The sequence below is a fragment of the Cyanistes caeruleus genome, unplaced genomic scaffold (assembly GCF_971803275.1).
Source record: "Cyanistes caeruleus unplaced genomic scaffold, bCyaCae1.hap1.1 HAP1_SCAFFOLD_78, whole genome shotgun sequence".
In the NCBI taxonomy this organism is placed as follows: domain Eukaryota; kingdom Metazoa; phylum Chordata; class Aves; order Passeriformes; family Paridae; genus Cyanistes; species Cyanistes caeruleus.
In genome coordinates this window covers 1,888,832-1,912,480 of record NW_028255889.1, presented here as the reverse complement: position 1 = coordinate 1,912,480, position 23,649 = coordinate 1,888,832, and the positions used below count along the sequence as shown (strand labels likewise).

Here is a 23,649-nt window from a genome sequence, read left to right as displayed (position 1 = left end):
CCATTTACCTGCACTGTGGTTTCAGTCTATCCCAGTCACTCTCAGTCACTCCTCAGGTGCTTCCAGCCTGATCCCAGTTGCTCCCAGCCACTCCCAGTCATCCTGAGTGCTTTACTCACATCCTGAGTGAGTTACAGTTGCTGCCAGTATGGTCCCAGTCTTGCCCATCATGGCCCAGCTGCTCCCACTGTGTTCCCGGCAGGATGCCAGTTGCCCTCAGCATGGTTCCAGTTGCTCCCTGTTCCTCCCAGTGTGATCCCAGTTGCACCCAGCCGCTCCCAGCATGGTCCCAGTCACACTCAGTTGCACCCAGTGCAGACCCAGTCACTCCTACTTGTTCCCAGTTGTCTGCAGCACAGGGTCCCAGTTGTCCCCAGCACAGTTCCCATTGTTCCCAGTGTGTTCCCAGTCATCCCCAGTATGGTCACAGACACCCCCAGTATATCCCATTTGCCCTCAGCATGTCCATAGCCATTCCCAGACACTCCTAGTAATCCCAGTCAAGTGCTTCTTATCCCAGTATGATATCAGGCCCAGTATATCCCAGCTGAGCATTCCCTGAATTCACAGCCTCCCATCCGTGGGATCGTCACCCCGCCATCCCACAGGTGACTGGGGAGGGCAAGCTCGGCCCAGATATCCTGGGGGGTTCCTGGGTTGCGTTTTGGGGCGGGGGGGATGTTTGGAAAATGAAGAACTCCAGAGCTGAGTGGAAAATGCCCCTTGGGGGGACATTGGGGGTTCCCAGTGGCTGCTGCTGGCAGAGGCAGTCTCGAGGAACAGAGCTCTGTGACCCCCAGGACCCCAAAGTGGGGAGCCCAGAGAGGGGGACAGCCGCGATTCGCGGGACCCTCAACAGCCTGGAGAGGGGCGGGGGGGGGGGTGTCTCCACGGACCCCCTGAAACCCCAAGAAGAGAATAAGGGGAGCAGGGACCCTGGGACCCCAAAAACTTCCAGCATCCCTAAGTGTTGAGATGGAAACAGGGGAAATGTTTAGATTCCTGGCACTCCCAGCAGCCTGAAGAGGTCAGGGACTGAGTAGACAGAGGACCCCCAGTACACACGTGACCCCAAGGAGCTGGGACAAGGAGTAAACCCTGAACAGCAAAAGGGAGAAAACAGAGGTGGGGAATTCCTGGAAGGCATTTTCAGGGCTGAATTTTGGTGGTGTAAAATTTTTATGGACCCCATGTCTTGGGTTACAATGCAAGATGTAACCAAAAGTATGTATTCTATCACCATCTGTTAAAACCTGGTGGGGCAGTTTTCTTTATCTCTTTCATCACCCATCCCTCATAATGGGGGGGATGTCTTCTGTTAATGGGCCAGCTGTTAAAACCTGGTGAGGCAGTTTTCTTTATCTCTCCCACCACCCATCCTTCCCCCAGGGGGATATCTTCTGGTAATGGGCCATTGAGTCTCACTGCAATACTGATAAAATGACATCAGCCCATTGTGAGATGCTCCACCCAGGGAGAGGAGCCAAGTTTGTGGGAAATTTGTGGAATTTTGTGGGATTTTTGTGGAATTTTGAGGGATTTTTACGAGATTTGAAGAATTTTGAAAGATTTTTCTTCGATTGTGTGCAAATTGGAGGAGACTTTGTGGGATGTTTCTGGAATTTGGTAGGGTTTTGAGAGGATTTAGGAAATTTGGTAGGGTTTTGAGAAGACTTTTCTGGAATTTTGAGGAATGTTTCCAGAATTTTGTGGAAATTTGTGGAGATTTTGTGAGAAGTTTCTGGAATTTGGTAGGGTTTTGAGAAGAGTTAGGGAATTTAGTAGGGTTTTTCTTGAATTTTATGGAGTTTTTTGGAATGTTGTGGAATTTTCGGGAATTTGGTGAGATTTTGAAGAGACTTGAACAATTTTGAGAAGATTTTCTTAGATTGTGTGTAAATTTGTAAAGGTTTTGTGGGATGTTTCTGGAATTTGGTAGGGTTTTGAGAAGAGCTAGGGAATTGGGTAGTGTTTTTCTGGAATTTTATGGAATTTTTTTGAATGTTGTGGAATTTTCTGGAATTTGGTGAGATTTTGAAAAGACATGAGGAATTTTGAGAAGATTTTCTTAGATTGTGTGGAAATTTGTGGAGATTTTGTGGGATGTTTGTGGAATTTGGTGGGATTTTTCTGGATCTTTGTGGGATACGGATGACACTTGGAAAATTTTGAGGGATTTTTCTTAGATTGTGTGGAAATTTAGAAAGATTTTGTGGGATATTTCTGGAATTTGGTAGGTTTTTGAGAAGATTAAGGGAATTTTGTGGGATGTTTGTGGAATTTTGTGGGGATTTTTGAGATGTAGAATTTTCTAGAATTTTGTGGGATTTTGAGGAGACTTGAAGAATTTTGAGGAGATTTTCTTAGATTATGTGGAAATTTGTAAAGGTTTTGTGGGATTTTTCTTGAATTTTGAGGGATTTTGAGGAGACTTGAAGAATTTTGAGGGATTTTTTTTACGATTGTGTGCAAATTGGAAGAGATTTTGTGGGATGTTTCTGGAATTTGGTAGGGTTTTGAGAAGATTTTGAGAATTTGATGGGTTGTTTGTGGAATTTTGTGGGCTGTTTGTGGAATTTCATGGAATTTTTGTGGAATTTTGAGGGATTTTTACGAGACTTGAAGAATTTTGAAAAATTTTTCTTCGATTGTGTGCAAATTGGAGGAGATTTTGTGGGATGTTTCTGGAATTTTGAAGGGGTTGTTGCTTACATTTTTATCAATTTCCGTGGAGGTTTCTGCCTTCCGTAGGAAACACTTTTCCTTTCAAACCAAGACACCTCAGATATCCAGTGGCTTCTAGAGAGGGACATGGGCCAAGAGACATTCAAACTCATTGTGCTCATTCCTTGTTTTCTCCCAAACCAGGATTTCTCATTCCCAGACCTTGTCCAGATGGAAGAGGAGGCTGTGAGGAAGAGGAAGATGCCCCAGGACACCCAGGCAGGTGAGGAGGAAGTCAGTGCCCCTTTCCCCCTCTCTCCTGCTCCATCTCCCAGCCCAGCCTGGCCCCCGGCTGCAGGACAACCCCGCTGCTGACGCCGTCCTGCCGGGGACGCACTGGGGAGATCTCCTTCCCCTTCCCTCTGGCACGGAGGCAAATTTTATTCTCTCCTTGTCTTTCCTCCCCCAGACATGGAGCAGAGGATGGAGACCAGGGAGGACAAATCCCCAGGGCAGAACCTCATGGAAGAGGCCGTTTTGAGCAGCTCCACAGCACAAAAATCAAACGGGGAGGAAAATCCCTGGAGATCCCGCAGGAGGAGGGAATCCAAACCCATCCCAGGGTGCTCTGAGGAGGAAAGACCCACCCTGTGCCGGGAAGGTGGCCGGAGATCCAGCCGGGGCTCTGAGCTGGTGGTCCATGAGCAGCTTCAGGATGGGGAGAAGCGCTACAAGTGCTTGGAATGTGGGAAGAGCTTCAGCCGGAGCAGCAAACTGATCCAGCATCAGATGATCCACACTGGGGAATGGCCCTATGAGTGTGAGAAATGTGGGAAGGGCTTCAGCTTCAACTCCCAACTCATCATCCACCAGTGCATCCACACTGGGGAGAGGCCCTACGAGTGTCCTGAGTGTGGGAAGAGGTTTCAGACCAGCTCCAATCTCCTCATACACCAGCAGATTCATACAGATGAGAAGCCCTTCTGCTGCCCTGACTGTGGGGAGGGCTTCAAGCACAATTCCACCCTCGTCAGGCACCGGCGGATCCACATTGGGGAGAGGCCTTATGAATGTGGGGAATGTGGGAAGAGCTTCAGCCCAAGCTCCAGCCTCAGTACCCACAAACTCATGCACACTGGGGAGAGGCCCTACGAATGTCCCCAGTGTGGGAAGAGCTTCTCCAGGCACTCTCACTTGATCAAACACCAACGGAGGCACCAGTAAGTGCCTCCACCAAGCCCTGCTAAAGCCCCAAATGCAGCAAGAGCTCTGTCCATGGCTCCAGCTCCAGAGGATCCATGTTGGGAAGTGACCTGGTGACTTTGTGATCCATGTTCCATGTGATCCATGCTGAAAACACCCCTGTACCTATTCCTGCCTGTGGCAATGACATGATTTGGGATCAAAGAATGTGAGGGTATGGCCATGGCCCTGTCATTATATTCAATCCCATCTCAGGTCATTGCCAGGGGCAGGAAAAGGACTCACCAGAGGAGAAGGGTGTCATTTCCTGGCAGGAGGAAATACATGTCCAGGAAGAGCCAGCAGGTGGTGTTTAGTTTTCCCTGTAAATAGTTTGTCTTATCCCTTCTGTAATCCAAATTGTTTCTCTTCCTGTTAGTTCCTTATCTTGTTTCTATTCTCAATAAATTGTTCTTATCCGAGCCTGGGATCTTTGCCTTTTGTGTTTTCCATGGGAGGCGGGAGGGAAGTGAGCGGCAGCGCGAATTTAGCGGGAGCAGGAAATTGGGGAATCCCATTCATGAAGCCCAGCCCGTGGAATCCGAGCATCCCAGCTGGTGCCAGGCCTGGTTGCCGTGGCAGCAGCCTTGGGAGCGGGTCCCTGGCTGGGGGCTGCAGGATCCTCTTCCCTCTGGTGCCCAGGGACAGGAGTGGAGGGAGTGGCTGGAGTTGAGCCAGGCAGGTTTAGGCTGGATGTGAGGAAAAGGTTTTTCCCCCGAGGCTGCTGGGGCACTGAACAGGCTCCCCAGGGAAGGCTCCCAGCTCCAGGGCTGGCTGAGCTCCAGCAGCGTTTGGCCAGTTCTGCCAGAATCAGAGCCTGGGCCAGGGCTCCTTCACCCTGTCGCAAACGAGGGCTTGACAGCGTTTAAAAAATCCCTGGCAAGGAAGGAACAAAAACAAGATTTAATATTAAGCACCAGCAGCACAAAGTTCCTTTGCAAGAGTCACTGTAGTCCTGACTGGACACTTCAGGCACAGGAAGGAAACAAAGCAACAACAAAACCAAACAAATTCCAGGCAACTAAACCAAAAATGAACCCAGAAGTGTCTGTGTGTGTATATGTGTGTGTGTGTGTGTGTGTGTGTGTGTGTGTGTGTGTGACAAAAGGACAGTGAGGGCAAGGATAAAAGGAATACAGCCTAAAAGATTAACAGAGCTCAAACTTAACAGGACTTAACTGATACCTTAACCTTAATTGATATCCCAAACATCACAATTTAGCAAAAGAACAGTATTTACTGTATGTAACCTAACTTATATGACTTAGCAGTTTAGCAGATGAATAATATTTAATAGTATTTAACTTAGCTTATAATATATATATAAAACATTACAAGTTAGGAAAAGAACAAAACTTAGCAGCATTTAACTTAGCTTAGACCTTGTGACTGAACCTCACTTACAGGCCTGACTGACTCACATCTCCAAGGCACTGCAGCTCCTCCGACAGCAGCATTTCTGCCACATTTGCCAGGGCACAGCACTGGTGTGTGCACACAGACACAAAGAGGCAGTGCAAGGCAGCTGTGAGAAATTCCCCTGCAGGGCAGCGAAATGCTCCCTGTGGATGCTTTGGCATCTCCCCAGCAGGCCAAGGGCTGAGCCTGGAGGAGTGGGGGGATTGGCCCAGGCTCCATCCTTGTTTGGGGATGCCCCAAGTGCAGCAAACGGGAGAGTTCCCGGCTCACAGAGGCCCCACTCCGAGGGAGGTGGCTGGCCCAGGAGAGCTGCAAGGGGCTCCTTTTGGAGCGCTGTTTGTAAGGCCCCAAGAGAGGGGCTTCAGGCACAGCAATGTTTCATCCTGGCCACACCTGGCATCAACAGCTTTCTTTGCAAGGCTGAGAACAGGGATGTTGTGCCACGGAGGGAACAGAAACAGTTCCCAGGGCTGCTCCTGAAGCAAGCAGGAGCTGCATGGACAGCAGCAGTGCCTGGGAGCAGACAGTGTTTCTGATGAGCTGCAGAGGAGCTGAGCCCAGGGGCTGTTGGCCAAGGCCCAGGCCCAAGGAGCATTTCTCAGCTGGCAGGGCGGCCTGAGAAGGGCAGGGGGGAATGCACCAGCACAGGGCCCCATGGAACCAAGGGACCATTGTGACACTACAGGGCCCAATGGAACCAAGCAGAACATTCTGACACTGTGGGGCTCCATGGAACCAAGGATCCATTGTGATACCATGGGGCCTCATGGATCCAAGGGAACCAGAGTGACCCTGGGGGGCTCCATGGGACCAAGGGCCCATTGTGACATTTTGGGACCTGTGGAACCACAGAGACCATTGTGACACTGCAGGGCCCAATAGAACCAAGGGAACACAGAACAGGTCTGGCTTGGCCTGACTTGTGTGGCTGACCTGGGCCTCTTGAGGATCACTTCTCATCTGCTACTAGAACACTGGGGCTCCATGCTTTCCTTGCTATGAAAAAGAACTGTCCTTCTTCTCTAGGCACCAAAAACCAGAATGGGGATTGCATCTCCAAATTTCCTGATATTCAGCAGTTTTCCCATAGGAATATTGCCAGGAAAATTCTGCTCCCAGATGAAGTCTGCCATTATTGGCAAGTCTGGCTGGCCTTGGCCTCCTGATGTCCATGTCTCACTTGCCTTCCAAACCCTGGGGCTCTGTACTTCCCTCCAATGAAAAAGAACTGACCTTCTCAGCCAGGTATCCATGGCCAGAACTGGGATTCCACCTCCAACGTTGCCTGTTGTGAGAGACTGGAGGAGGCTTTTGGCTGGAAACATCTTGTCTGTGGGGAAGGAAGGGGCAAGTCCAGCCTTGTCCTGCCCTGTAACCCCAGCACTGCACTGCCCTGTAACCCCAATCCCCCCAGAGCCTCTATCCCAGTCCAGCAGTGTCTGCCAGTCCCTGGCACACCAAAGGCAATGCTCCACACCCACCTCTGGAGCACCCAGCCCAGCTCCTGAGTGACCAAATGATGGGAAATCCCACCTGGGGAAAGGGCCCAGGAAGACCAAGGGGAATTTAAGGCTGACCACAAGGTAAGAACAAGTCTTGACCCTACCTCCTCTTGGAATTTCAATCTGAACGCTGCTGGAATCCAGGAGTTGGTATCTCTGTGTGTGTTTCTCTAAGGTTTTGTTGTCTTTCTGTCTTTCTGTGTCTTCTTCTTCTATTTCTATCCTCTTGCAAATTTTGAGAAACTTAAAAACTTAGAGTTTTTAAAGTTGAATGAGCCAAGTTATTGCTTTGAGAAATATTTTTTGTTGGTCGAATGTCATATTAAACCTTTTGACAAAGTTTCTCTGAGTTTCTAAAGTTGCCAATAAAGTATATTTTGTTCTTTTGAGCTCTAAAAAATTTCTTGTAGGTATTTCTCCAGTGCATCCAACTCAGAGGACACAAACAATTGTAATTCCTTCTAAATGTGTCCTTGAGAGAGTTGTTTGGGGGATGGGGGTCAGGGTTTGTCTGTCCTGATTGGCACAGCCCAGGCAGGGCTTTCACAGCCCCATTCCACGCTCCATTTCCCACCTGGAGCTGCTGGTGCCTCTGAGTTCTGCTTCCCCAGCCCCAGGGATGCTCTCCTTGTCTGCCCATTCCCCCACAGTCTCTGGGCAGGGATGGCCTCAGTGGGGGCTGCTGACTTCCTCAGAAACTTGGAGGCTGCTGGTGCTGAGTTTTACTTCTCCAGAGGCTTGTTCAGCCTTCAGCTCTTCAAGTCAGGAATTCAGTGCCCCAGGGCTCACGAGCATTCAGAAGACCTAAACAAGCCAAACCTCTGGGAATAATTTGATTCAAGTTTTCAAATCTGATGAGGCCAGCTGTGGCACCCAAACCCAACAGTGGGGTCAGTGCAGTGTCCATGGCAACAGCCCCTTGCAATGGCCCAGTGCAGTTTGGGATGATAATCCACTCTCACAGCTGGCCCAGGGCAGCTCTGCAGTGCCCTTTCCCACAGCCTGTCTGCACAGAAGCACTTCCAGGGCTCTCTGCATTTCCCTTCCCTCACTCTTGCCTCACTCACACACCTCCCAACAACCCACTTGGTGCTTTCAGCTGCAAGGAGTTCAAAGCTTGTCTGTCCTTCTGCAGCTGCTCTAATTCTGCCTTCAGCCAACTCTAGGTTTGTGTTTCTTGTAGAACTCCCTGTGTGTCTGAAACATTCCTTGTGTGGTTCTGCCTTGGAGAAGGGGAACCTCCTTGGTGGCACCTTGGCTTGGCACACACTTGAGGAGGGTATCTGATTTCCATGGGGAAACTCAGAAGTTTTAGATTGCTACAATAAAAGAAGAAAAACCCCTCTTTGCCTGAGTGCAGCCAGTTCTCTGAGCAAAGCAGGTCCCAGGTGAGGGAGGAGAGACAGGATGGGGCTGGGGAATGTGGAACAAGGTTGTCCACACTGGGTCAGACCTCAAGGCACAGCTTCTCTGACCTGGCCAGACCTCCTTAGGAGAGACCCTGGATCAATATCGATCACTGAATGCTGCAATCACATCTGCTCTAAAGAGAACAAGAATAAAAGACACCCTTTAAAATAGGAACACATACTTCCTAGAAGCTCTTTGAACTATTTCTCCATAAATATTGTAGGAAACTTTCCTAAGAACTGCACCAGACCAGAGGGAAATCAAGGCACAGCCATGGTTTGTTAGGATTTGCTTGATCCTAATGAGCCCCGTGGTGCATTTGGAGCTGAGCCCTTGAACCTCAGGGCCTGAGAGGAGATTGCACAAACCTTTCCAGGAGTCCAAGTCAGAAGAAGTAGGCTGCAAGAACGTCTGGTATTGGAGATGGTCTAGCAAGCTGAAATGTTTACGGTAAAGGGAACTGGTACTTGGGGATTCCAAGATACCCACCCAGAGATCAGATTTGTACATGTTTGTACAAGGATGTGCTAACTGTCATGAAAAAATATTGATAAAGCTAATCAAGCAATATTAATGAAGCAATATTGATAAGGTTGTTACAGTGATTACTGCTCCAGCTGAAATTGTAGAAATATGTGCACTTTGGACAAAGACGATGGAGCTAGATTTGGGTTGCTGATACCCCTAGATCCCGCACGCTTCAATAAAGCACCTGCATATAATCAATCTGTGATTATGTGTGTTCCTGAATGCTAACATCAGCGTCTCCCTGCACCCAGGGCAGCTCCCACCAGAGACCCTGCCCTGATTTAATTCCCAATCCAGGAGCTACAACAAGCATGGGTGAAGTTCTGGGGGCTGGCAGGGAAATGTCACTGTAAGATCTTGCTGCACTTGGCTCTCGGCCCCTTCTCAAGAGCTTTGCCTTCAAGGGCAGGAACATCTTTTCCTTGCTGGCAACTGCAATTCCAGACTCTTGGAGTGTGTGCCATGCAGGACCACACAGACTGGGATCCATGGGCTAGGATCGCAAAGACTGGGATCACACAGACTGGGATTGCACAGACTGGGATTGCACAGACTGGGATTGCACAGACCGGGACCATATGGATCAGCACCAGAGATTGGGATCACATGGACCGGGAATACACGGACCGGGATGGCTGCACTGGAACGATGCAAACCGAGGTGGTCCCGCCCTGCTGAAGGCTCTCTCCCAGTTCCCTCCCAGTTCCCTCCCATTTCTCTCCCAGTGCCTCCCAGCCCTTCCCAGTCTCACCTGGGGGCACGGCCAAAACTGCCCAGAGTGAACGCGGTGGTCCCGGAGCGATCCCAGAGCTGATTCCGGTCCCAGTGTCGATCTCTGTCCCGGAGCTGTGGTGGTCCCAGTGTCGGTCCCAGAGCGCTCCCAGTCCCAGTCTTTGTCTCGATCTCACTCTCAGTCCCGGTCTCGGTCCCGGAGCGGTGCCAGTCTCAGTGCTGGTGCCAGTGCTGGTTTCAGTCCTGGTCTCGGTCTTGGTCTTGGAGCAGTTCCTGTCCCAGTGTCAGTGCTGGTCCTGGAGCAATCCCGGTGCTGATCCCAGTGCTGCTCCAGGAGCTGTCCTGGTGCTGATCCCAGTGCTGGTCCTGGAGCGATCCCAGTGCTGATCCCAGTGCTGGTTTTGGAGTGATCCCGGTGCTGATCCCGGTGCTGATCCCAGTGCTGCTCCAGGAGTGATCCCAGTGCTGATCCCGGTCCCGGTCTCAGTCTCGGTCCTGGAGCCGTGCCAGTCTCGGTGCCGGTGCTGGATTCAGTCCCAGTCTCAGGCCCGCTCTAGGTCTCAGTCTCGGTCTCAGTCTCGATCTCAGTCTCGCTCCCAGTCCCGGTGCTGGTCAAACCGAGCCCTTTTTGGGTGATTTTAGGTCCCTTTTGGGCATTTCAGGCCAGTTTGGGTGATGCTGGAGCCCTTTGGATGATTTGAGGCAAAACCAGCGACTTTCAGGGTGGATCTTGCACCCATTTGGGAGATTCAAGGGTGATTTTAGGCCATTTGGAGTGGGTTTTACACCAGTTTGGGCATTTCTATGCCCTTTTGGTTGCACTTTGGACACCTTGGGATGATTTTAACCCCATTTGGCTGATGTTAGGCCAAACCATGCGGATTTAGCACAGAGTTCAGGTTCCTTTGGATGGTTTTGCTTATCAGCTTTGTTTAGCAAAATTTAATCACTTTTACCCGTTTTTTTCCAAATGTCTTTTTCATCAAAATCTTCATAAAAATTCACCCAAACGTTCTCAAAATCCTGCAAAATTCCAGAAAAAATCCACAAAATTACCCAAACCTCCTCAAAATCCTGATACTTCCAGAAACATATCACAAAATTCAAGAAAAAATCTCACAAAATTCCCTAAATCTACTCAAAACTCTACCAAATTCCAGAAACATCCCAAAAAATCTCCCCCTGTTTCCACAAAATATAAGAAAACTTTCAAAAAATTATGATGTCCCCTGAAAATCCCTCAAAATTCCACAAACATCCCACAAAATCCCAGAAAAATCTTTTCAAAACAATACCAAATTCCAGAAACATCCCAAAAAATCTTTACGAATTTCCTCACAATCTAAGAGAATCTCCCCAAAATTCGTCTCCTCAAGTTCTCACCAAATTCCAGAAAATTACACAACATTCAAAAAAAATCGATAAAATTCCAGAAAAACACTACCAAATTCACTAACTATTCTCAAAACCCTACCAAATCCAAGAAAAATCCCACAAAATCTCCTCCAACTTGAACACAATCGAAGAAAAATCTTCTCAAACTCCTTCAAGTCTCGTAAAAATCCCTCAAAATTCCAAGAAATTCCACAACATTACAAGAAAACCCCATAAAATTCAAGAAAAACCCTACTACATTCATTAACACTTCTCAAAACCCTACAAAATTCTGGACACATCCCACAGAATTCCAGAAAAATATTCCCCAAACCCTACCAAATTCCAGAAACATCCCACAAAATCTCCTCCACTTTGAACACAATCGATAAAAAAATCTTTTAAAATTCTTCAAGTCTTGTAAAAATCCCTCAAAATTCCACAAAAATCACACAAAATTCCACAAACAGCCCACAAAATTCTATAAACATGCTACAAAATTCCTTAAATCCACTCAAAACCCTACCAAATTCCAGAAACATCCACAAAATCTTTACAGATTTCCAAAAAATTTTGGAAACATCCTAAGAAATTCCTTAAAAATCTTCTCAAAACCCTACCAGATTCCAGAAACACCCCACAAAATCTCCAACTTGCACACAATTGAAGAATTATCTTCTCAAAATTCTTCAAGTCTCATAAAAATCCCACAAAATTCCACAAACAGCCCACAAAATTCCACAAACAGCCCACAAAATTCACAAAATCTTCTCAAAACCCTACCAAATTCCAGAAATATTCCACAAAATCTCCACAAATTACAACACAATCTCAGAAAATCTTCTCAAAATTCTTCAAGTCTCTTCAAAATGTCACCAAATTCCAGAAAATTCCACAACATTCCAAAAAACTCCATAAAATTCAAGAAAAACCATACCAAATTCCATTAAAATCTTCTCAAAACCCTACCAAATTCCAGAAATATCCCACAAATTCTTTACAAATTACCACACAATCTAAGAAAAATCCCTCAAAATTTTCCAAGTGTCATCCATATCCCAGAAAGGTCCAGAAAAATCCCACGAAATTCCACAAATCTCCCACAAAATTCCCTAAATCATCACAAAACCCTACCAAATTCCAGAGACATCCCACAAAATCTTAAAAAATTACCACACAATTTAAGAAAATCTCCTCAAAATTCTTCAATCCCCTCAAAATCCAAAAAAATTCTAGGAAATTCAACAAAATTCCAGAAAAATCCATAAAATTCAAGAAAAACCCTACCAAATTCTCTAAACCTTCTCAAAACCCTACCAAATTCCAGATACATCCTACAAAATGTTTAAAATTTTACACGAAATCTAAGAAAATCTCCTCAAAATTCTTCAAGTTTCATCCATATCCCACAAGATCCAGAAAAATCCCACAAAATTCGACAAATATCTCACAAAATTCCCAAAATCTTCTCAAAACCCTACCAAATTACAGAAACATCCCACAAAATCTCCACAAATTTCCACAAAATTCTGGAAAAAACCTACAAAATTCCATTAAAATCTTTGCAAAACCCTATCAAATTCCAGAAACATCCCAAAAATCTTCACAAATTTCCACACAATCTAAGAAAATCTCCACAAAATTCTTCAAGTCTCCTCAAAATCCCACAAAATTCTAGAAAATTCTACAACACTCAAAAAAAATCCCACTAAGTTCCACAAACATCCCACAAAATTCCCTGAATCTTCACAAAACCCTACCAAATTCCAGAAACTTACCACAAAATTTCCACAAATTTCAAAAAAATTCCACAGACATCCCACAAAATTCCAGAAAAGTCTTCTCAAAACCCTACCAAATTCCAGAAACATCCCACAAAATCTTTACAAATTTCCACACAATTTTAGAAAAATCCCATCAAAATTCTTCAAGTCTCCTCAAAATCCCTCAAAATTCCGGAAACATCCCACAAAAGCTTTAAAACTTTCCACAAAATCTTAGAAAATCTCCTCGGAATTCTTCAAGACTCTTCAAAATCCCACAAAATTCTAGAAAATTCCACAAAATTCCAGAATCATCCCACAAAACTCCACAGAAATTCCACAAAATTCCACAAACATCCCACAAAATTCCCAAAATTTTCTCAAAACCCTACCAAATTCCAGAAACATCCCACAAAATCTCTACAAATTTCCACACAATCTAAGAAAATCTTCTCAAAATTCTTCAAGTGTTTTCAAAATGTCACCAAATTCCAGAAAATTCCACAACATTCAAAAAAAATCCATAAAATTCAACAGAAACCCTACCAGATTCCCTAAATCTTCTCAAAACCCTACCAAATTACAGAAACATACCACAAAAACCATGGCAAATTTCCACACAATCAAAGAAAATCTCCTCAAAATTCTTCAAGTTTCATCCATATCCCACAAAGATCCAGAAAAAACCCACCAAATTCCACAAACATCCCACAAAATTCCCAAAATCTTCTCAAAACCCTACCAAATTACAGAAACATCCCACAAAAAATTTACAAATTTCCACACAATGTAAAAAAGAATCCCTCAGAATTCTTGAAGTCTCCTCAAAATCCCACAAAATTCAAGAAAAATCCCACATAATTCCAAAAACATCCCACAAAAGTCCCTAAATCTTCTCAAAACACTACCAAATTACGGAAAGATTCCACAAAATCTCTTCCAATTTCCACACAATCAAAAAAATTTTCTCAAAATTCTCCAAGTCACTTCAAAATCTTTCAAAATACAAGAAACATCCCACAAACCCTTTACAAATTTCCTCACAATCTAAGGAAAATCCCTCAAAATTCTTCAGGATTCATCCATATCTCACAAAGTACCAGAAAAATAAAAAAAACCTCCCAAAATCTTACGAAAACACTACCAAATTCCAGAAACATCCCACAAAATCTCTTCCAATTTCCACAAAATTCCAGAAACATCCCACAAAATTCCAGAAAAATCTTCTCAAAACCCTACCAAATTCCAGAAACATCCTAACAAAATATCTTCCAATTTCCACAAAATTCCAGAAACATCCCACAAAATTCCAGAAAAATCTTCTCAAAACCCTACCAAATTCCAGAAACATCCTAACAAAATCTCTTCCAATTTAAACAAAATTCCACAAACATCCCCCAAAATTCAAGAAAAATCCCTCAAAATTCTTCAAGACACATCAAAATCCCTCAAAATACAAGAAACATCCCACAAAAGCTTTACAAATTTCCACACAATCTAAGAAAAATCCCTCAAAGTTCTTTATGTCTCCTCAAAGTCCTTCAAAATCGTAGAAAATTCTACAAAATTCCAGAAAAAAATCCAACAAAATTCCACAAACATCCCACAAAATTCAAAAAATCTTCTCAAAACCCTATCAAATTCCAGAAACATCCCACAAAACCTTTACAAATTTACACGCAATCTAAGAAAATCTTCTCAAAATTCTTCAAGTCTCTTCAAAATCTCACCAAATTCCAAAATATTCCACAAAATTCCAAAAAAATCCATAAAATTCCAGAGAAACCCTACCAAATTCCCTAACTCTTCTCAAAACCCTAACAAATTTCAGAAACATCCCACTAAACCTTTACAACTTTCCACACAATCTAAGAACAATCCCTAAAAATTCTTCACGTCTCCTCCAAATCACGTAAAATCCCACAGAAATCCCACAAAATTCCCTAAATCTTCTCAAAACCCTACCAAATTCCAGAAACATCTAACAAAATCTTTACAAATTTCCACACAATAAAAGAAAATCTCCTCAAAATTCTTCGTCTCCTCAAAATCTCACCAAATTCTAGAAAATTCCACAACATTCCAAAATAATCCCACAAAATTTCACAAACATCCCACCAAATTCCCTAAATCTTCTCAAAACCCTACCAAATTCCACAAACATCCCACAAAACATTTGTAAATTACCACATAACCTAAGAAAATTTCTCAAAATTCTTCAAGTCTCTTCAAAATTTCACCAAATTCCAGAAAATCCCAAAACATTCCAAAAAATCCATAAAGTTCCAGAGAAACCTTACCAAATACCCTAACTCTCAAAAAAACCCTACCAAATTCCAGAAACATCCCACAAAACCTTTAAAAATTACCACACAATCTAAGAAAAATACCTCAAAATGCTTCATGTCTCCTCAAAGTCCTTTAAAATTCCAGAAACATCCCACAAAATCTCCTGCAATATGCACACAATCTAATAAAAATCTTTCAAAATTCTTCAAGTCTTGTCAAAATCCCTCAAAATTCCTGAAACATCCCACAAAATTCCAGAAACATCCCAACAAACTCCTTAAATCTTCTAAAAATCCTTCCAAATTCCAGAAACATCCCACAAAATCTCTTCCAATTTCCAAATAATTCCACAAACATCCCACAAAATTACAGAAAAATCTTCTCAAAACCCCACCAAATTCCACAAACATCCCACAAAATCTCTTCCAATTTCCACAAAATTCCACAAACATCCCACAAAATTCCAGAAAAATCTTCTCAAAATCCTACCGAATTCCAGAAACATCCTAACAAAATCTCTTCCAATTTCCACAAAATTCCACAAACATCCCAACAAACTCCCTAAATCTTCTCAAAACCCTACCAAATTCCAGAAATATCCCACAAAAATCTCCACAAATTTCCACACAATCTAGGAAAAATACATCAAAGTTCTTCAAGTCCCCTCAAAAATCTCTCCAAATTCCAGAACATTCCACAACATACCAAAAAAATCGCACAACATTCCAGGAACCTCCGACAACATTCTAAACATTTTCTCAAAATACCAACAAATTCCAAAAACTTCCCACAAAATCTCCACAAATTTCCACACAATCTAAGAAAAATACATCAAAGTGCTTTGTGTCTCCTCAAAGTCCTTCAAAATTGAGGAAACGTCCCTCAAAATTCCACGAAATTCCAGAAAAATTTCACAGAATTCCACAAACCACCCGCAAAATTCCACAAGCAACCAAATAAACTCCCTAAATCTTCTCAAAACCCTACAAATTCCAGAAGTATCCCTCAAAATCTTTACAAATTTCCACACAATCTAAGAAAATTCCCTCAAAGTTCTTCATGTCTCCTCAAAGTACTTCAAAATTCCAGAATCATCCCACAAAACTCCACAGAAATTCCACAAAATTCCACAAGCAACCCACAAATTTCCACAAACACCACCCACAAAATTCTACACACCATGCAAAAAATTCCACAAACATCCCAACAAACTCGCTAAATCTTCTCAATACCCTACCAAATTCCAGAAACATCCCACAAAATCTTTACAAATTTCCCCACAATCTAAGAAAAATATCTCAAAGTGCTTCGTGTGTCCTCAAAGTCCTTCAAAATTCCGCAAGCATTCCACAAAATTCCGGAACCATTCCACAAGATTCCACAAACATCCCACAAAATTACACAAACCACCCACAAAATACCACAAATATCCCAACAAACTCGCTACATCTTCCAAAAGCCTACCAAATTACAGAAACATCCCACAAAATCTCCACAAATTTCCACACAATCTAGGAAAAATCCCTCAAAATTCTTCATGTCTCCGTAAAGTCCTTCAAAATTCCACAAACATTACACAAAATTCCAAAAACATCCCACAAAAATTCCAGCTACATCCCATAAAATTCCACAAACATCCCAAGAAACTCCCTAAATCTTCTCAAAACCCTACCAAATTCCAGAAACATCCCACAAAATCTCCACAAATTTCCACACAATCTAAGAAAAATACCTCAAAATTCTTCAAGTCTCACCAAAATCCCACAAATTTCTAGAAAATATTTCAACATTCCAAAAAAATCTTACAAATTTCCAAAAACATCTCACAAAATTCCCAAAATCTTCTCAAAACCCTACCAAATCACAGAAATATCCCACAAAATCTCCACAAATTTCCGCACAAAGAAAATCCTCTCAAAATTCTTCAAGTCTCTTCAAAATCTCACCAAATTCCAGAAAATTCCTCAACATTCAAAAAAAATCCACAAAATTCCAGAAAAACCCTATCAAATTACATAACTCTTCTCAAAACCCTACCAAATTCCAGAAATATTCCACACAATCTTTGCAAATTTAAACGCAATCTAAGAAAAATATTTCAAAATTCCTCAAGTCTCTTCAAAATCCCCAAAAATTCTAGGAAATTCTACAACAATCCAAAAAAATCCCACAAAATTCCACAAACATCCCACAAAATTTGTAAATCTTCTCAAAACCCACCCGAATTACAGAAACATCCCATAAAATCTCCACAAATTTCCACAAAATCTAAGAAAGATCCCTCAAAAATTTTCTAGTCTCCTCAATATCCCACAAAATTCCACAAAAATCCACAACATTCCAGAAATATCTCACAAAATTCCAGTAAAATCTGATGAAATTGTTAGCATTCAGGAACACACATAATCACAAATGATTATATGCAGGGGCTTTATTAAGGGATCTGAGTGTCAGGGGTACACATACCCAAATCTGACCCATCTTGGTTTTAAAGTCAACATGTTTTATACTCTAGCATTATTTAACTTACATATTAATTATTAACCTTACATTGTTCTATCATATGCATTGTTTTTACCCAAGCATGGATTTCTCCTGATCCCCCCAGCCCCCTAACATTGTTCTTCATGTTCTTTAAACAATAATTATATCCAATCATATCTAACAAGTGTATCATCATCATCTACTGATTACACAGGTGCAGTTTTGACCTGATTTTTATCAAGTACAAGGCCTAACATTTCCCAGGGCCAACTTTTCCAAGGCCTTTCCAAACCTAAATTCCTTTCTAAGTCCCCGAATTTTCTAACATTTTGAGACCTTTTACTATCACTTACAGGACTTGTGCTCCAGACTCCTCACCAGCCTTGTTGCCCTTCTCTGGACATGCTCCAGCCCATCCATGGCATTCCTAAATAAATTGGGGGCCCAGAACTGGACACAGCACTCGAGGTGCTACCCAACCAGTGCAGAGTAGAGGGGAGGAATCCCTGCCCTGCTCCTGCTGGCCACACTGTTCCTGATCCAGGCCAGGAGCCATTGGCCTTCTTGGCCACCTGGGCACACTGCTGGCTCATGCCCAGCCTGCTGTTCATCAGTGTCCCAGGTCCCTTTCTGCCTGGCTGCTGTCCAGCCACTCTGTCCCCAGCCTGTAGCACTGCAGGGGTTGTTGGGGCCAAAGTGCACGACCCGACACTTGGACTTGTTAAACCTCACCTTGTTGGGTTTGGGCCCTGGATCCAGCCTGTCCAGCTGCCTGTGCAGAGCCCTCCTACCCTGCAGCACATCAACACTCCCAGCCAACCTGCTGTCACCATAGTTCCATGGGGCCCTAGAGTGTCACAATGGTCTCTAGGATTCCATGAAGCCTCCCACCAATCCAGTTTTGGATCATACTGGGAGTGACTGGACTCATACTGGGAGTATCTGAGAATGACTGGGAATATACCATGCACATCATCCCCCATACTGGGGGTGACTGGGAGCAACTGGGAGCGTGCTGGGAGCCAACGGCATCATACTGGGACTGACTGGGTTGATCTAGTCAGAGGCAAATGGAATCATCCTGGGAGTGCTGCCATGTGACAGGATGATCCAAGGATCATACTGGAGCTTAGTGGGCTCATACTGGTGTTGAAAGGGAACAGCTGGGATCTCTGAACACCAAAGGTTTTTTTCCTGCCCACTGAAGAAGGAGCTTCCCAGTATCCATGTGTGAGGGGACCTTCACCTGAACCAGATGCTGTTAGGAGAAAAAGCTTCCTGTGCTGGAAAATCCCACACAAGAAGTTAATGCCAAGAGAGAGCATTTTACTTTAACAACTTCCCTCCTGGAGTCATAGTCCTTTTGGATCACACAGGAAGCAAGAGAACAGCACAAAATATAAGGCTGTGTCCAGTTTTTGGCTGGGTGAGCAAACAGAGGGAGTGCCAGGGTCCGCTGCCACAGACTCTCCTCTTGGGGAACAGAACCCCCCAGGCTCCATTCCAAGTGCTGTGCACACCCTGCTGGCTACAAACAACCCCTTTTTTAAGAAGTTGTTGGCAGGAGCTTCCCCAAATAAATGGCATCTTAATGGCAATTTTCATTCAAAATCACCTCCGTTCCAATGAAAGAACAAAAGGCCCAGAGCAATCCCAAAGGCACACATGGTGCACCTGGGGAAATCCTCAACTTCAGGGCCCAGTGGGTTAAAAAATACCCATAAGAAGCCACAGAGTCCAGAGTGCAAACTGCAGCAAGCACTTGCTGGATCATTTTGGCTGTGCTGCACATGACTGCAGATTGTCTGTCCCCCTGCAAGGACAGAAGGACACCCATCAGGGGCTGGGCTGGCTGCTGAGAATTCTTCGGGCAGAACGATCCTCAGGCAATGAGCAGGTGCCCAGAGCCGCTCTGACACTGAGGCCTCTGTGCCCCACAGCAACGAGAACACCACAAGGACACGGCAACGTTCTTGTGACATCACAGCAGCAGCTCCCCCAAAAATTGCCTGCAAGGTTCTCCTGGGTCACCAAGGAGCACAAAGGATCCTCAGAGGGCACAACCTATTGCTCAAAGGATCCAAGAGGAACTCAGAAAATGCAGCAAATGAGGACACCCCACAGCCCAGCCTGAACACTGAGAATGAACAAAGATGTGACCAAACCAAAGGAAATACAACTTTTGGTCACTGATGTTTCTGACTAAAACCAGCAAGGCTTGTTCCATCTGGGATCTTTGTTCTAGAAACAAGCAACGTTCTCTGCTGTAACTGTACATGAAGCTGGAACTTGGGGGAAAGAAGGCTGAGAGTGCCAAGGCCTTGTGTGACTTCTTGGACATCTTGTGGCTGAGGGTGTCCAAGGCAATGGACTCTCAAGAGGGGTCCCTGCCCTCCCGACTAACAGCTGCCATCTCTCCTTCAGCCCCATGCGTGTCTCCAACAACCTCCATCCACACACTCCATCCACACATTCCATCACCAGCCACAGATCCTCATTGACGAGGTCACCCAGCATCCCTGAGGCCACAGCAGGGAGTGCTCCTGACATCTGGTACAGCACTGTGGCTTTCCTGGGATCCTTCTGGTGTCTGTTGCTGAGAGGAGTGGGGTGGATGGAACCAGGACAGGTCACAGATCAGCAGCCCCACTGCAAGCAGTGCTTTCTCCTGCTGTGTGGGGACCGTGGGGTGACTGATATTGGGACTCCTCTGGCTTTGGCTCCTGCAGACCACACAGTGGCTCAGACACTGGCCTGAGGGAAGGGGTCTCATGGAAACCCGGCACAGGCATTTCTCTTTAAGGAGGGGGTTCTGCAGGGAGAAGGGAGAACAAGAGACGTTCCTGTCTCCTGAGATTCCCCCTCCTCTTTCAGCAGCCATACCACAGTCCATCAATGCCAGAGTTCATAGGATCACTTCCATGCCAGGGAGCACAAGGCACTCAAAACTGAACCCTGCCAGAGCCCAGCCCTGCCTGCCCATTTGGAGGGTGTGGGGGAATGGAATTTCAGCAGGAGCTGACCCACAATGATACTTTGCCACTTGTGGGTTTCTCACAGCCTTAGAAGGAGTTTGAGATCTCTGTCCCCAACACCCGCTCACCCTTCAAGTGCACACACGTGCCTGGGGGCAATTCAGGGTCTCTGGAGTGGTGGCTGCTAATCTTGGAAACAGGAGCTGTTGTCTTTTCCTGTGTGCTTAACTCCGTTCTACCTATTAGAAAGTGGGTGAGTAAAGGAAATGACCCTGGAGGAAGGGGACCAGAACCTTGGAAAAAGATGAAACATCTTTTGTCTGAATTACAAATTAAATCGCTTTCATTTATTTCTTTAGTACTACTCTATTACTACAAACAAAAACATGTTTCTGAGCTGACTGTTGGTATTCGGGGCTTTATTTCTTGGTCTTGTTGTTGTTATTATTATGTTTTAGTGTTACTTTTCATTGTCAAGACTTTTAAATCTTAGACATAAATAACAAATGCTGGATGTCACACACTGGGAAAATTCCCTTGTTTTTCCCACCAGAATTAAACTGGACACTCAACTCCAAGTTGCCAGTGGATTCTAAAGACGGAAAATCCTGTTAATGCGGGGTTTGGTGTGGTTTGGAGCTGGGGAAGGGTCTCATCCCCTCCCAGAGGTGCCCCAAGCCCGCTCTGCTGCCACGTCTGCACTCGCGGCCCCTCACGGCGGCCCTGCCCTGGGGACATGGTGGGACCCCCTCCTGCCAGGGCTGAGGCTCCTCATGGCCCCTCACAGCCCCTCATTGCCCCACAGAACCTCTCATGGCCCCATAAAACCTCTCATGGCCTCTCATGGTCCCTCATGGCCTCTCAAAGCCCTTCATGGCCCCTCATTTTTCCTCACGGCCCCTCTCAGCTCCACGCGCGGGGCTCCTCCCAAAGGAGAAGGGGTCGGGCCCTGCTCTTTCTCCTTTTATTTCGGTCCCTTCATAGCGACGAGTAAACAAAGGCTGAATGGAGCCTTTCCCCAGCGTTTCCCTCGGGGTTCATTGCAGGCTGAAGCTCTGTGCTGGCGCTGGCCCGAGCACCAACATCCCTGCAGCCCCCAAGGCCTTTGCTGTCCCCCCGTGTCCATTCCCTGTCCCCGAGTCCCGCCCGGCTCTGGCAGCAGCAGCAGCCGCAGCGCAGCGGGCGCCGGCCCGGCCCGGCCGGGGCTCCCGGCCACGAGCAGCAGCAGCGCCGGCCCTTCCCACCTGCTCCTGCCTCGGCTTGCCAGGGCTTTTGCCAGGGCAATTCTGGACTACAGCAACAATCCCCCACAAACAGCCCTGATTCCTCAGGCCCGCCTCTGCTGCCCTCAGCCAGCCCTCAGAGGAAGAAAGGATCGGGTTCCAGCGCTGTTTTCAGCACTGTTTTACTCACCCTGAGGTGACAGCAGGAGGCTGTTGGTGCCTTGGCCTTGGCAATTGTGGATCCCAGCTGATCTTGCCCCTCTTCTGCTTGCCACTTGAATTTTAGCAGTACAGCTGCAATTGCCTCTTTCAATCAGTGCTACCCACTGTGCTTTTCTGACAGGGAACTCGGACTGCTTGTTAAAAAGGCCTCATGAGTAGTAGATCTCCAAATGCTCCCAACTCCCTGAGCACAAAATCAAAGAGAATTAAAGCCACACAGGTCACATTTGCAGTGCTCAAACACAGCCCAGCTGCTGCTGCTGCTGCTGAAATAGAATCAACTGACAGAGGCCATCACAGAAATTGCCTTTACAGTGGCAAATAAAATGAAAAAATCGACTAGGAGAAAAAAAACCCAGAACTCCCCAACTCACTTCACTGTTTCTACCGAGCAGCAGAAGAAAAAGGAACAGGGCACCTTTCAGGCAGTTCCACAAGCTCAGGGTTCTCATTTCATGGGGAATCTGAGATGCAATTGGCCTTTTTAAAAGGATAAAACAAAGGGAATGAATTGGAAATTATTAGGAAAAAATGTACCTTCTTATATACAAAGTTCACCAAGTCATTCCCTGCATTTCTCCTTTTCACATTCTTTCTGTCATCCAGAGAGGTCCAGCTTATCATGTTCTGATGCTTATCATCAACTGATTGTGCTCTTGATTTCTCCCAGTGCAAGAGATGTAGAATCATCTAAACTGAACACAGAAACAAAGTCTCTCTGTCAGCCCATCTTCATGTTCCAGATCACTTTCAAGATGTCCATGGGGGATTTGGAATGATCAGCTCTCCACTTCTGGCTGCACACCCTGGAGCTTCTTTCTCCACATTCAGCCAGGCTTGTATTCCCTAACAATTCCTGGTACCTCATCATGTTTTCTTTGGCTAGAAGAGTAACAGTGGAAACCTTACCAATGGCACAACTCCCCAGTGCACAAGGAAAAGAAAGAACAAGTTTCAAGTGCTTCAAATATTTGTTCTGCTTTGCTGCAAGAGTTGTGCTGCAGTCACTTACAGTGTGGGAAGCCAAGAGAAGCTGCAGCTGGGGGCACATTTTGTGATAGGAGCTGCGCCTTGTTGTCCAAAACAGGTTTTTGGAAAGAACAGACGGGACTGTGGAGAAGATTCTGGGAAAATTGAAACAACTTTCTTATGAAATGAAAATCAAATCAAAAGAAACAACCAATATGTTTTTCTCTATTTTTCTCTATTTATTTTTATGTTCCCCTTTTCCATCTTGCACTTTCTCCATCCCATTCATTCCAAATGGATCTCACCTCTAAGATCTGAGACTTGGCAAGTTTTAGACACTGTAAAATACCATGAGCTATACCCAGTTTGCCTTGCCCTGTTTTCCTTGGAAAGCAATGCTGGAGACACAAGTGCAGTGCTTGGGTCGGGTACAAATTCTGCATTCAGGGAATGTGCTCAGATGGTGTTGGACCCTCAGCAGGGACAAGGCACAGCAGCAGCCAAGGGCATTCCTGTGCCCCTGTGCAGGAGTCAAGACTCTGGCTCTTGGCTCAACACGGCAAAGTTCCCGTGTTTGGCCAGGCTCAGGGGCTGCCCGGGGAGTGCGGGGCTCGGGCCGGGGCCGAGCGGGCAACGGACAAACGGACACGGGGACAAACGGTCCCGGTGCTTCAGTTGCAGCGGCGGCAGCAGCGGCAGCAGCAGCAGCGGCGGCAGCAGCAGCAGTGGAAGCAGCGAAAGCATCAAATTTATCACTTTTCTGTCTCTCCTCTCCCTTTCCCACGGACCCACATTCCCTCCGGGTCTCCCTTTTCCTGCGTCCCCCTCTCTTCCAGGTTCCCTCTCCCCGTAC

General features: G+C 45.5%; 3 protein-coding genes across 8 annotated transcripts in view; 1 reads left to right on the top strand and 2 right to left on the bottom strand.

The window, feature by feature from the left end:
* Positions 1–19,344, bottom strand: part of LOC147646843 (uncharacterized) — a 72,462-nt gene extending 53,118 nt beyond the window's left edge. The window contains exons 1-6 of one of the 6 annotated variants that reach the window (XM_086872876.1): positions 17,761–19,344; positions 9,517–10,520; positions 8,606–8,673; positions 6,932–8,370; positions 6,559–6,655; positions 5,311–5,390 (exon numbers count right to left, since the gene is read on the bottom strand). The gene's annotated coding sequence lies outside the window, so the exon portion shown is untranslated. The remainder of the gene's footprint in view (positions 1–5,310; positions 5,391–6,558; positions 6,656–6,931; positions 8,371–8,605; positions 8,674–9,516; positions 10,521–17,760) is intronic. The other 5 variants (XM_086872883.1, XM_086872880.1, XM_086872882.1 and 2 more) reach the window with 5 other exon arrangements.
* LOC147646837 (uncharacterized) overlaps positions 1–23,649 on the bottom strand; it is a 410,249-nt gene that overhangs the window by 255,472 nt on the left and 131,128 nt on the right. The window lies entirely within an intron of this gene.
* Positions 2,896–4,431, top strand: LOC111942715 (uncharacterized). Its single transcript, XM_086872913.1, has 2 exons — positions 2,896–2,958; positions 3,145–4,431. Exons 1-2 carry the CDS (start codon positions 2,896–2,898, stop codon positions 3,886–3,888), a joined length of 807 nt encoding a protein of 268 aa, XP_086729039.1. The 3' UTR covers positions 3,889–4,431.